Raw genomic sequence first — 13,209 nt, forward strand, 5'->3', positions numbered from 1 at the left:
CCTCCCCTTCCTGAACCTCTCCATCTCCAGCAACCAATTAACCACGGACATCTACTTCAAACCCACTGACTCTCACAGCCACCTGGACTACACCTCCTCCCACCGTACCTCCTGTAAAAACACCAAACCTTATTCCCAATTCCTCCGCCTCCACCACATCTGTTCCCAGGATGACCAGTTTCACCTGAGAAAATCCCAGATGGCCTCCTTCTTCAAAGGTCACAAATTCCCCTCTCACATGGTCGATGATGCCCTCCAGCGTATCTCCTCCATTTCATGCACCTCTGCCCTTGAACCCCACCCCTCCCAACACAACAAGAACAGAAACCTGTGCCTCACCTTTCACCCCACTAACTTCCGTATACATTGCATCATCTTCTGCCACTTCCCCCACCTGCAAACAGACCCCACAACCAGGGATGTATTTCCTTCCACACTCCTATCAGCGTTCTGGAGAGACAATTCCCTCCGCGATTCCCTCATCAGATCCATATCCCCCATTAGCCCACACCTTCATTTTGGAAGCAAAAACAAGAAGGCAGATTACTACCTGAATGGCTGTAAATTGGGAGAGGTGGGTGTGTAGCGGGACCTGGGTGTCCTTGTGCACCAGTCGCTGAAGGTAAGCACGCAGATGCAGCAGGCGTTAAAGAAGGCAAATGGTATGTTGGCCTTCATTGCAAGAGTTTTGAGTACAGGAGAAGGGATGTTTTGTCGCAGTTATACAGAGCCTTGGTGAGGCCAAACTGAGAATATTGTGTGCAGTTTGGGTCTCCTTTCCTGAGGAAGGATACTCTTGCTCTTGAGGGAATGTAGCAAAGGTTTACCAAGCTGACTCCAGGGATGGTGGTACTGACATATGAGATTGAATAGGTTAGGATTGTTTTTGCTGAAGTTCAGACGAGTGAGGGGGGGGGTTTCATAGAGAATTATAAAATTCTAACAGGACCAGTTAGGGTAGATGCAGGGAGGATGTTCTGGAGGGTGTGTCCAGAACGGGGTCACAGTCTGAGGATTCGGGGTAGACCATTTAGGACGGAGAAAGACATTTCTTCACCCAAAGAGTGGTGAGCCTGTGGAATTCATTACCACAGGAAATAGTTGATGACAAAACATTGAATGTATTCAAGAGGCGACTAGATATAGCACTTGGGGAGAATGAGGTCAAAGATTATGGGGAGAAAGCAGGAATAGGTTATTGAGTTGGATGATCAGCCATGATCATGATGAATGGGGGAGCAGACTTGAAGGGCTGAGTAGCCTCCTACTGTTCCTATATTCTATGTTTCCATGTGACCATCCATTTGTTCTGCATGTGGGCGATTGAATCCCTGAGCAGCGTGAGGGTCTCAGAGATCTTTCTGCCCAGAACAGCACAGGTTTGGTTGAGGTGAATCACTGATCCCAGAGCAGACCTAATCTGGTTGGCAACGACCTTAGACAAGATTTTGAAGTTTGAATTCAGCAGTGAAATTGGTTGCTAACTTCTAATTTCCTCCCTCTCCCCCTTCTGCTTGTTGCTGAAGGTGATGATACCTTGCCTCATGGATTCGCACATGCTATCTGCCAGAAACACACTGTCGTACACTGCAGCAGTCCTAGCCAGTAAAATCCCACAGTACATTTGCCTTTATTGGTCAGTGCATTGAGTATAGAAGATGGCATGTCACATTGTGGCTGTACAGGACATTGATTAGGAACACTGCGTTCAATTCTGATCTCCCTACTATTGGAAAGATGTTATGAAATTTGAAAGGGTGCAGAAAAGATTTACAAGGATGTTGCCAGTGTTGGAGAGGCTAAATAGACTGGAGCTATTTTTCCTAGAGCATTGGAGGCATAGGCAAAATAGAGTTTTATAAAAATCATGAGTGGAATAGATAGGGTAAATAGACAAGGTATTTTCCCGGATTGGTGGAGTCCAAACCTAGAGGGCACAAGTTTAAGGTGAGAGTAGAAAGATTTAAAAGGGATCTCAAGCGCAAGTTTTTCGTGCAGGAGGTGGGATGTGTACAGAATGAGCTGTCAGATGAAGTAGTGGAGGCTGACATAATTACAGTATTTAAAAGGCAAATGGATGGGTACATGAATAGGAAGTCTTTAGGGGAATATAGTAAATGAGATTAGGTTAATTTAGGATATGTGGTTGGCATGGACGAGCTGGATGGAAGGGTCTGTTCCCATGCTGTACAACTAAGATTGGGAGGCTGCACTATCTGTGGACGTCACGTCATACAGTCTAACATAAAAGGATTTGCTTAGTCTCAGGATGTCAGACTGAAATGACGTTACCTTCAACTTCTGGAAGAAGATATGCGAGCAAGTATCATCTTGCTATATGGTGTGGACCCTGGATTGGAAGACTATCTGGGAGGCCTTTGAGGCAATGAGTGAGGCTTGCTGGCTGTTCACCTCCTGGAAAGTTTCCTTGACATCAACCTTCATCATATTCAACAGGGGTAGGTTCTGCATGCTTTTCTGGAATTTGGGCAGTTTCCCCTGTGCCTCACTTGCATTTTGAACATCTTTGAGGATAAAGAACCACTTGAAATTCCCCTTGACTGTTTCTGGCTAGTCAACTGGAGACTCGAAGAGGGACTTCACGGTTCACCAATTTGTATAATCCCTTTTAGGCTCCTCAATGTGTTCTGATGTCAACAATTTCACATTCTGCTTCCATATTCCCTTGCCAGCCGGCTGGTCGTCCTGTAGGTGACAATTAGCCAGCAAGAGGCAGTAGTCAGAGAAAAACAATGGCTTGACATCAGTGGATCTGACCAAGAACATCCAGGACACAAACAGGAAATCTAGCGTTGAGGAGATAGACCATCTGGCCTTTTCCAAGTATATCCACTCTGTGTTCTGTCTGCAGGGGTGCTGAAATCATGTAGCTTGGTGACTTTATCTATTTCCATCAGGAATCTGGATGTGGTACGTGGTTTACTGTCAGCCCTCTGACTTGTCCATTTGCATTGCTGGTGCAGTTGCACTCGCTAACCAGAATGACTTGCCTGGAAGTTGCTAGCAGCAGTGCAAGCTGCTGAAGGATGACCAGCCACTCACTCTTTACCACTGGGGGGTTACAAGTTAATTAATCTCAGGGGGACATTTCTGTACATTACACTTGCTACAAGGAGGAGCCAACCCATCACCTCCTTAAGTTTGGAGATGGTTAAGTTGCCTCCTCACAGAAGAATACCTAGGCCAGAGGAACGGCAATTGTTACCCCTGCCCCCATTGAAGGCCCGTTAACCTACAAGCTCGGCCATTTCGCATAGCTGCTGAGTGCAAGTCTGGAATCACATGTAGGCCAGACCAGATAAGGTTGGCAGGTTTCTTTCTGTAAAGGACGAGTGATTGAGACCGAATTTTAGGACAGTTGATGATACCTTCATAGTAACCATGACTGTGACAAGCTTTTTTTAACGTATCAGATTTATTAGTTGAATTTAAATTCCACCAGCTGCATTAGTCTGGGCTTCTGGATTATTCGTCTAGAGAGGTTACTGTTATGCCAACATAGAGCCATAGAATCATAGCAATGTACAGCGTGGAAACAGACCCTTCGGTCCAACTTGTCCATGCCAACCAGAAATCCTGAATTAATCTAGTCCCATTTACCAGCACTTGGCCCATATCCCTGTAAACCCTTCCTATTCATATATCCATCTAGATGTCTTTCAAATGTTGTAATTGTACCAGCCTCCACCACTTCCTTTGGCAGCTCATTCAACACCCGCACCACCCTCTGTGTGAAAACGTTGCACATTAGGTCCCTTTTAAATTTTTCCTCTCTCACCCAACACCTATGCCCTCTAGTTCTGGACTTCCCCACCACAGGGAAAAGACTGTGTCTACCTACCCTATCCATGCTCCTTATGATTTTATAAACCTCTATAAGGTCATTCCTCAGCTTCCGACGTTCCAGGAAAATAACCCCAACCTATTTAGCATTGCCATATAGCTCAACCCCTCCAACCTGGGCAACATCCATGTAAATATTTTCTGAACCCTTTCAAGTTTAACAACATCCTTCCTATAGGAGGGAAACCAGAATTGTACACAATATTCCAAAAATGGCCTCACCAATGTCCTGTACAGCCGCAACATGCCCTTCCAACTCTTATGCTCAATGACTGACCAATAAAGACAAGCATACCAAACACTGCCTTCACTATCCTAGCGAAAGTGAGGACTGCAGATGCTGGCGATGAAGGGCTTTTGCCCAGAACATCAATTCTCCTGCGCCGTGTATGCTGCCTGACCTGCTGTGCTTTTCCAGCAGCACACTCCCACCTTCACTATCCTATCTGCCTGTGACTCCACTTTGAAGGAACTATGAACCTGCACTCCAAAGTCTTTTTGTTCAGCAACACTCCCCAGATCCTTACCATTAAGCGGATAAGTCTCGCTCTGATTTGCCTTTCCAAAATACACCTCACATTTATTTAAAGTAAACTCCATCTGCCACTTCTCAGTCCATCTGATCAAGATCCCAATGTACTCTGAGGTAAGTTTTTCCACTAATCACTACACCTCCAATTTTGGTGTCATCTGCAAACTTACTAACATACCTCCTATATTCACATCCAAAACATTCATATAAGTGACGAAAAGTAGTAGAGCACCAATCCTTGTGGCACAGCACTAGTCACAAGCCTCCAGTCTGAAAAGCAACCCTCCCTCACCACCCTCTACTTTCTACCTTCAAGCCAGTTCTGGAACCAAATGGCTAATTCTCCCAGTATTCTATGTGATCTAACCTTGCTAACCAGTGTCCCATGAGGAACCTTGTTGAAAACCTTATTGAAGTCCATACAGATCACGTCCACTGCTCTGCCTTCATCAATCCTCTTTGTTATTTCTTCAAAAAACTCAATCAAGTTACTGAGACATGATTTCTCACAGGGAACATCCCCCACAGAGATTACTGCATTTATTATTGACTGTTTTAACTGGAAGTGCAAGTCTGGATTGAATTGAGAATGCTGGAAACTTAAGTGGACCAACAAGATAAATGCTGGGGTTACTAAATGGACTGCTAGAAGAAAGTCCACGATCATTTTCTTGAAGACAACTAGGGATAGGCCAGAAGTGTCAGCCTTGCCACAAATAGAAAATTGATAAATTAAAAGAAATTTCATTTTATGGCTCAATTTTGAGAAGTTGGAATTTAAGGGATGTATTTTAAATAGAATACATTATGCACTATTGAATGGAAAATAAACTCACTTAGAACTGAAATGAGTAATGTTGAAAAGACAGCTATGTTACCCCAAACTTACATCAAAGTAATGCATTAATTATGCTACATATGTAGAGAAAATTCTTTTCACTAGGAGGAGTACATTATTGGAATCAAATGGCTACTACAGTACTCATATCTTTAGTAACTACTTCTTCAATCATAGCTTTTCTGACATCAAGAGCCACACAACTCAAAAAATCCCATCTTTTAATTTATTATTTCTTACAGAATTGATTTTTTTTGCCACTAGCAACATTTTTTGTGATTCATTGCAGATGAAATAATTGTTCATTATTTTACTTCACTGATGTCTTTGCATCAGGCATGCCAGTGAAATTATGTTATTGTGGCAATTAAAATAATGGAGCATAACTCAGTATTGTAAAAGTGAAGTTTGGCGTACAGTATGACACTATCTCAAAGGTGAATCTAGCTTTCTCTTATCACTGATTGTGATATAACTGCAAGCATCATGGCATAAACCATGCCAAGTTTGCCATGTTTGAAAATGCTACAAGCTTCATAAATGGTATGATTTTGGCAGAGCTGGCTGTTTTGTTTGCTCTTCTCTAATGTTAGAAACTGTCAATTGTATCGTGATGACAGGAGCTTTGTGTAAGTACTTGTGTGCCCATCTATGATTTACTTAGTTGTGAACCCAGCTGTCAAGCTCAAGACTGCCAAATTCATATGGCTTTGAGCAGGTACTAGCCCCAAACTAGCACTTATATTGTAACTGCAGTAAAATAAATATGCACACTAAGCTTACTTTAATTGAATATTTGTCAATATAGAATGATAAAATTACTGACAGATGCTAAATGTTGACATTGCTTATTAAACTCGAATATTGTTAAATCCTTCAGACAAAGTATGTTTCAATTCTCATATATCAATCATGTTTTATAAATTGATTATTCAAAATTAGCTAATAACCTTTCAACTGGCAACAAAACTAAGGATGTTCCAGATGGTGATATTCTACAATTTCCTTTTTAAATTTGTAGTTCATATATTGTGATGTTGAAACAAATACGTCTGTTGCAAACTCAGCACTACCAGAACAGTATTCTTATTACTAAATCACATTCCTACTTAATTACAATAGAGCTTGAACAATTTGTAAAATATTTTAAGCACAGTAAAGAGCCATTCAGCTCAACAAGTTGATGAAAACAGGAGTAAGTAATTTAATCCCTTGAGCCTTTTCTTCCATTCAGTAAGATTGTGGCTCATCTGTGACCTAGCTCTTGCCTTTATTCTATATATTTTAGCATCTTTGATTAATAAATGCATTGCAAATAGACTTTTGATGATACAACACAAGTATTGCTGAAAAAAAACACATTTAATTGAGGCTTTTCATCTTGCACTTATTAGGATAATTTACAAAAATATAAATTTAAAGTGAAAACTGACAATACAACTGCATGAAAGGAGAGCATAGATTTATTGGCAGGTGGACTCTGGTAGAAATATTGCTATTGAGAATGCTTCAGTTGATAAAGATCACAAAATGTTTTGACAAAATGACTTGTATTTCAGCAGTATTCGATAAACTATAAAGCTCAGATTTATAACTACATATATATGTGTGGTTTTGTAAACAAACGTTCCAGTAAAATGTAGGAGTCGACTTTTACATGAGTAATGTATGCTGAAGAGGAAATCCATGCCAGACCTTTGAAATTGCTGAGCTACCAATAATGAAAATGACACCGGTTGCTGGCCATAGTTCTGAATTGAGCAGGGACCAGCTGTCCCAGGCAATCTAATGGTATTTCTGCTATTTAAATGAGAATAGACCAATTGTGAAAAAGACTCAATAACTCTTCCACTAATCAAACTCACAAAATGATCAAAAGCTTATGAAAGACAAAGCTCATTGGGCCAAAATTTGGGGTCAGTTTATGAATGTTATACGAAATGCTAAGGATTTAGGGACCAAAAGTCCATGTTGACTTATGTGCAATTGATTCTTGAGTAGATATAGTTACAACTTACCCAACATTAATTCCTGTTTGTGAAAAAAGAGTTTCAAACTTTTATCACTCCTTGTATGCAGAGGTGTTTCCTCACACCATTCATTAAATGTTAGGGTATTTCTCCTTGTGTCAAGTAGTGGAAATAGTTTCTCTCTATCTGCCCTGGTTAAAAACCAACAGAAAAAAAATCAGCTCTATCAAAAACATATGATTTACAAGGCTTGTAGCATTTCTGAACAATTTAAACTTGGCATGGTTTATTTTATGATGTTTAAGTTATATCCATCCCAACAATTCTACTCAATCTTGAAAAACCTTTTAATAAATTGCTCAATAATGTTGTAAATTTTGGTTAACACAACCTTAGTTTGATTTAAGCCAATGTTTATGCTGCACAAGAGCCATTCATACATTTAACCAAAAAGATTTTATAAGTATTAAGAGGAGGAATTGACTAGGCCATTCAAGACTGAAATGGGGAGAAATTTCCTCACTCAGAGGATGCTATATCTTTGAATTCTCTGCCCAGAGAATTGTGGAAGCTTAATTATTGAGGATATTCAAGACAGAAATCAATACATTCTTGGATACTAATGACATCAAGGAATATGGGGATAGCATACGGAAACTGCCATTCAAAGCCATGACCTAATTGCATAGAAAAGCAAGCTTGACAGGCCCATTAACCTATTCCTGCTCCTGTCTTCCTGGGCTTTGCATCCGAATAGAATGCTGAAAATTGGCAGACATCTTTGTCAGATTGGGTAAAATAGGAAAAGAGGCAAAGGGGGAAGAGTAAAATAAGGGAGATAATATTAAATGACCTAACAAAAATTGAGCTGCTTTAAAATAAATCACCTCTAATTAGCACAACAGCAACTGAGCTACTGCCTTTCACAGTACATTTTAACTGAAAAGAATAATGCTGCCTTGATTCCCAGACTAATATTTCCCTCTTAAATAGCCAATAACCACCAGATATTATTTGACTTGTTTAAAAAAAACTTAATTTATATAGCACCTCTGTGGCCAATAATTAATGAAATTGATTGGTGGAGGAGTTGACCTTGTGGTATTGTTTAGTAATCTAAAGACACAGGTAAAGTTTTGGGGCTCTGGGTTTGAATCTTACTATGCAGAAGGCAGTTATTCAGTCAATTATGACTGTGCTGTTTCACTGAAAGAGCTAGCCACTTAGTTCCATTGCCCTGCTCCCTCCTATGGCCATGCATTTTTCTTGTTTTCAAGTATAAGGGCAAATAGATCTTAGTATAGGATATGTACAGCATATAACTGTCACTTGTTTAGTGTTAGACTTGGTAGATGCTTGCAATGTCCAGACTAATACCAATAACTAGCTTCTCACTATTTTGAAGATACTACCTTCTTATGTTGGCTGAATGGGAGTAGAAAGTGAGGTCTGCAGATGCTGGAGATCAAAGTTGAAACTTTATTGCTGGAACAGCACAGCAGGTTAGGCAGCATCCAGGGAACAGGAGATTCGACGTTTCGGGCACAGGCCCTTCTTCAGGAATGAGCAGAGAGTGTTCAGCAGGAGAAGTTAAAAGGTAGGGAGGAGGGACTTGGAGGAGGGGCGTTGGAAATGTGATAGGTGGAAAGAGGTCAAGGTGAGGGTGATAGGTCGGAGTAGAAGTGCTGTGCTACAGGTTGGTTGGGTTGGTTCGTCCGGGTGGCCCAGAGGTGCTCTCTGAATTGCTCCGCAAGTAGGCGGCCTGTCTCCCCAATATAGAGGAGGCCACACCGGCTGCAGCGGATGCAGTAGATGATGTGGGTGGAGGTGCAGGTGAATCTGTGGCGGATATGGAAGTTTCCTTTGGGGCCTTGGAGAGAAGTGAGGGGGGAGGTGTGGGCGCAAGTGTTGCACCTCCTGCGGTTGCAAGGGAAGGTGCCGGGAGTGGAGGTTGGGTCGGTGGGGGGTGTGGATCTGACAAGGGAGTCGCGGAGGGAGTGGTCTCTACGGAAAGCTGAATGGGAGTACTCAAATTCTCCCCATTATATTGTTAGAAATGGTTTAATTTCTTTGGCATGTAGGTTTAGAGGCAATCGGAACTAGTTTGGTTTGGGAAACTTGGTTGGCATGGACAAGTTGGTCTGAAGGGTCTGTTTCCATGTTGTATGACTCCATAACTCAATAACTCTGACTCTACACGAAGGAACCTCGATTATCTGGCATTCAGTTAAGCGAATATCGGATTATCTGGCAAAATTGCAAGGTCCCGATGCTCGGCTAAACTATGTTATCCGGCATTCGATTATCCGGAATTTGATTAACCGAATGAAATACTTCCCACCCATGTCCTTTGGATAATGGAGGTTCCTCTGTATGTCCTATTGGCTTATAAAATTTGTTATTAAATTTTCCTCCACTATTCTTTCAATCCATGCATTTAGATCATAGTATCATGCTGCCTAAGATAATTTCACTTTATCTGCAGTCAGGCTCTTTGGAAATTAACTTAAATCGCTGATGTCTGGTTACAGATCCTTCTGCCAATAAAATGATTTGCCTTACTTATTTTATCAGAACTCCTCATGATTTTAAATATCTCAATTAAATCTCCTCCTAACATTCTTTGTACTCTGAAATTATGTTGAGTAAGTCTATTGTTATAACTGTGCTCTTAAAATTGGTTTACAAAAAATGCAAATACATTATTTTCATATATACAAATTGAGAATACTGTTGGTGAATATTATTCATAACGAAAAAAAGCAGTCCATGAGGATGCCAGAACAGGAAAGATATGACATGTAAAGTATAACACTTCTAAAATATATTGATTGTCAATATTACAGTTAACTGATCATTTGATTTAATTAGAATTCCTTACTGGGACATTATTATTGAATTTTTGTTTTATTCCAGGACATACAGGCCGCTTACTGAAAACCTTGTGTTTTACAAGCCTCACATTTCTCCTACTGCATGCCTTGTTTCAAATTACAATTTACAGCCTCCAAGCTAATGAAAAAATCAAACCAGGCTTCAATTGTAAGTACATCCCTTTCTGTTCCTTTTCATATGCTATGACAACACTTTTTTTTCACAGTTGATAAAGGGTTTATTTCATAGCTATGTTTCTTGATTTTACCACATGGCTAAGGAAAAAGCTATTAAATGCACATTGTGATTCATTGCACTTATTTAAAAGGTACATTCTTTTGTATAGCTCTGGCAAAGCATAAAGAATTAACATTAGTTGAGATTCATGAAGAATAGTTGAGAAATATTTAAATGTATCACAAATGTATTTAAGGGGAAACACGATAAACACGTAAGGGAGAAAAAAGATAAGATTTTGTTTAAAGGTAAAATACTGTGACTGCTGGAAATCTGAATAAAAACACAGAGTGCAGAATAAACCCAGCAGGTCTGACAGCATCTCTGGCGAGAGAAACAGAGTTCATGTTTCATGTCTGGTATGATGCTTAGTCAGAAGTCCTGTGCCACCTAAAGCTGCTAGCTTATTCAAAACTGGCAGTTCTGGGACTCTAAGATCTTCATTGGAGGCTCAAATTTTGAAGGCACAAGGGGCTGAAACAGTAAGTGAGTGTGTTTTGTTTTGAATTTTGGTGGGGATGAAAGGGGCTTGCAGGGAGAGTGGGTGTCGACAGATTGGAAGCAAGGATAGGAAGCATGGCTTTCAGCAAACACCCACAGCTAGTTGAAGAGTCCTTGTTATAGAGTTGTTGATGCAATTTTTTTTTTCAAAATTCTGTAGGTTCTGGTAAGGGTTCCTACAGATTGAAGTAGCAAATGTCACCGCACTTTTTAATAAGGGAGTAAGAGAGAAAACAGGGAACTACAGACTTAGCCTTATCAGTAACAGAGAAAATGCTAGAATCTGTTATAAAGGATGAGATAAATAGACATTTAGATGATAATGATCTGATTGGGCATAGTCAGCATGTATTTGTGAATGGGAAATTACATTTGACAAACTTGTTAGGGCTTTTTGAAGATGTTACTATCAAAATTGACAAAGAAAGGTTAATGGACATAGTATACTTAGAATCTCAGTAAGCTTTTGATAAAGTCCCCTACATGAGGCTCATTAGAAAAATTAAAACACATTGGATTGGAGGTAATATCCTGGCATCAACTAATTATTGACTAATGGATAGAAAACAGAGAATAGGAATAAATAGGTCATTCTCTATTGGCAGGCGGTGACAAATTGGGTACCACAAGGATCAGTACTTGGGGCTCAGTTGTTCACAATATTAATGATTTAGAGCGGGGAGCCAAATGTTATTTTTTTCCAAATTTGCATATGATATAAAACTAAGTGGGAATGTGTGTTGGGTGGAAGATATAAAGTGACTTCAGGAGGATTTAGACAGGTTCAGTGAATGAGCAAGAACGTGGCAGCTGGAATATAATGTGGAAAATTGGAAGTTTATCCATTTTGATAGAAGACAGAGTACTAAATGGTAAAAGGTTGAAAAAAGTAGAAGGAACCCGGGTGACCTTGTTGGTAAGTCACTGAAGACCAACATACAGTACAGTAAGCTTATAGAAACACTAATAGCATGTTAGCTTTTATTACAAGACAATTTGAATACAGGAGTAGTGACGCCTTGCTAAAAATTGTATAAGAGGTTTATTAGGCCACACCTGGAATACTGTATGCAGTTTTGGTCTCCTTTTCTCAGCAAAGATATTATTGCCATCGAGGAAGTGTAATGAAGGTTCACTAGAGTTGTTCCTAGGATGGCAGGACTTTCCTCTGATGAGAGATTGGGCATTTTTTTGTATTCTGTATCCTCTGGAGTTTTGATGAATGAGAGATGCTGTGACTTAAACTTACAAAACACTAAAGGGACAAACAGCATTGATGCAGAGACAATGGTCCCCCCCCCCCGCCCCCCGATTGAGGAGTTGAGAACCATGGACCACAGTTTTAAATTAAGGGTCCTGAGGGCAACCTTTTCACATAGAGGGGGGAATGAACTGCCAGAGGAAGTGGTAGATGCAGGTACAGTTAAATGTTTAAAAGACATTTAGACAGGTACATGAATCGGAAACGTTGAGAGGAATATGGGCCAAATGCAGGCAAATGGAACTATAGATGAGTTTGACTGAAGGGGCTGTTTCCATGCTGTATGACTCTTACTCCGAAGGCAGGAGAACTTCTTTTACTCAGTGGGTTGTGAACTTTTGGCATTCTGTACCACAAAGGACTATGTATGTTTGAGATGGAAATTGATAAATTTCTGAATACCAGTGGTGTACAGGGTTATGGGCTGAAGTGGGTAAAAGGCATTGATCAGCTGTGATTGTCCTGAAAGTTGGGCAATCATGATGGATTCAATGATCTACTTCTGTTCCTATGTTCCCAAGCCAAAACTTGGTTCTAAATGTCTCCAGGCTGGAGAAAATGGAGGCCCTCCTCTAAGCTAACAGGCAGCTAGTGCAAGTTTCTCTGCTGGAAAACCAACCACTTTTCTTGCCAGGGAGGCAGGTAATAATGCTGATGGTGACCATTTAAGATTGACAATTTAAGGGCCTTAATTGGTGGTGGACCTTCTTGCCCAGAACTTAATTGTTGAAATGGCAAGAAAGGGGCAAATATCTCTCTGGGGTCAACTCACCAAATTATTTGTTTTTCTTGTCACCTTCCTCGACACTTACAGGAAGGGTAAAATTATGTCCATCGCGTTATAAAGCAGTGGTTGAACCTCTCTGTTAATTAAATCAAACACCCAGAAAAAGCTCATTTCACCATCAGTTTAGAGAACTCCCAAATTCCACTGTTTAAAGAAAATAACATCAATGTATTTTCTAATTCAAAAAGTGAACATTAAACAAAAACTAATCACAAACCTAAGCCCCTCTTTCTCTTAACCGCTTATTATCTGACTACAACTCCATAAAAATAATATGTTATTTCAATAAGATACTTACTAAAATTACATTAATTTAATCTCAAAACTACACAGCCTCTGTATTCT

The 13,209-nt window shown here is 40.2% G+C and overlaps 1 protein-coding gene across 1 annotated transcript in view; it reads left to right on the plus strand.

The window, feature by feature from the left end:
* LOC122548766 (piezo-type mechanosensitive ion channel component 2) overlaps positions 1 to 13,209 on the plus strand; it is a 746,345-nt gene that overhangs the window by 286,255 nt on the left and 446,881 nt on the right. Inside the window, exon 3 of the mRNA XM_043687533.1 lies at positions 10,121 to 10,246. Coding sequence (XP_043543468.1) covers positions 10,121 to 10,246 — 126 coding nt within the window. The remainder of the gene's footprint in view (positions 1 to 10,120; positions 10,247 to 13,209) is intronic.

Source organism: Chiloscyllium plagiosum, chromosome 4 (assembly GCF_004010195.1).
Source record: "Chiloscyllium plagiosum isolate BGI_BamShark_2017 chromosome 4, ASM401019v2, whole genome shotgun sequence".
In the NCBI taxonomy this organism is placed as follows: Eukaryota; Metazoa; Chordata; class Chondrichthyes; order Orectolobiformes; family Hemiscylliidae; genus Chiloscyllium; species Chiloscyllium plagiosum.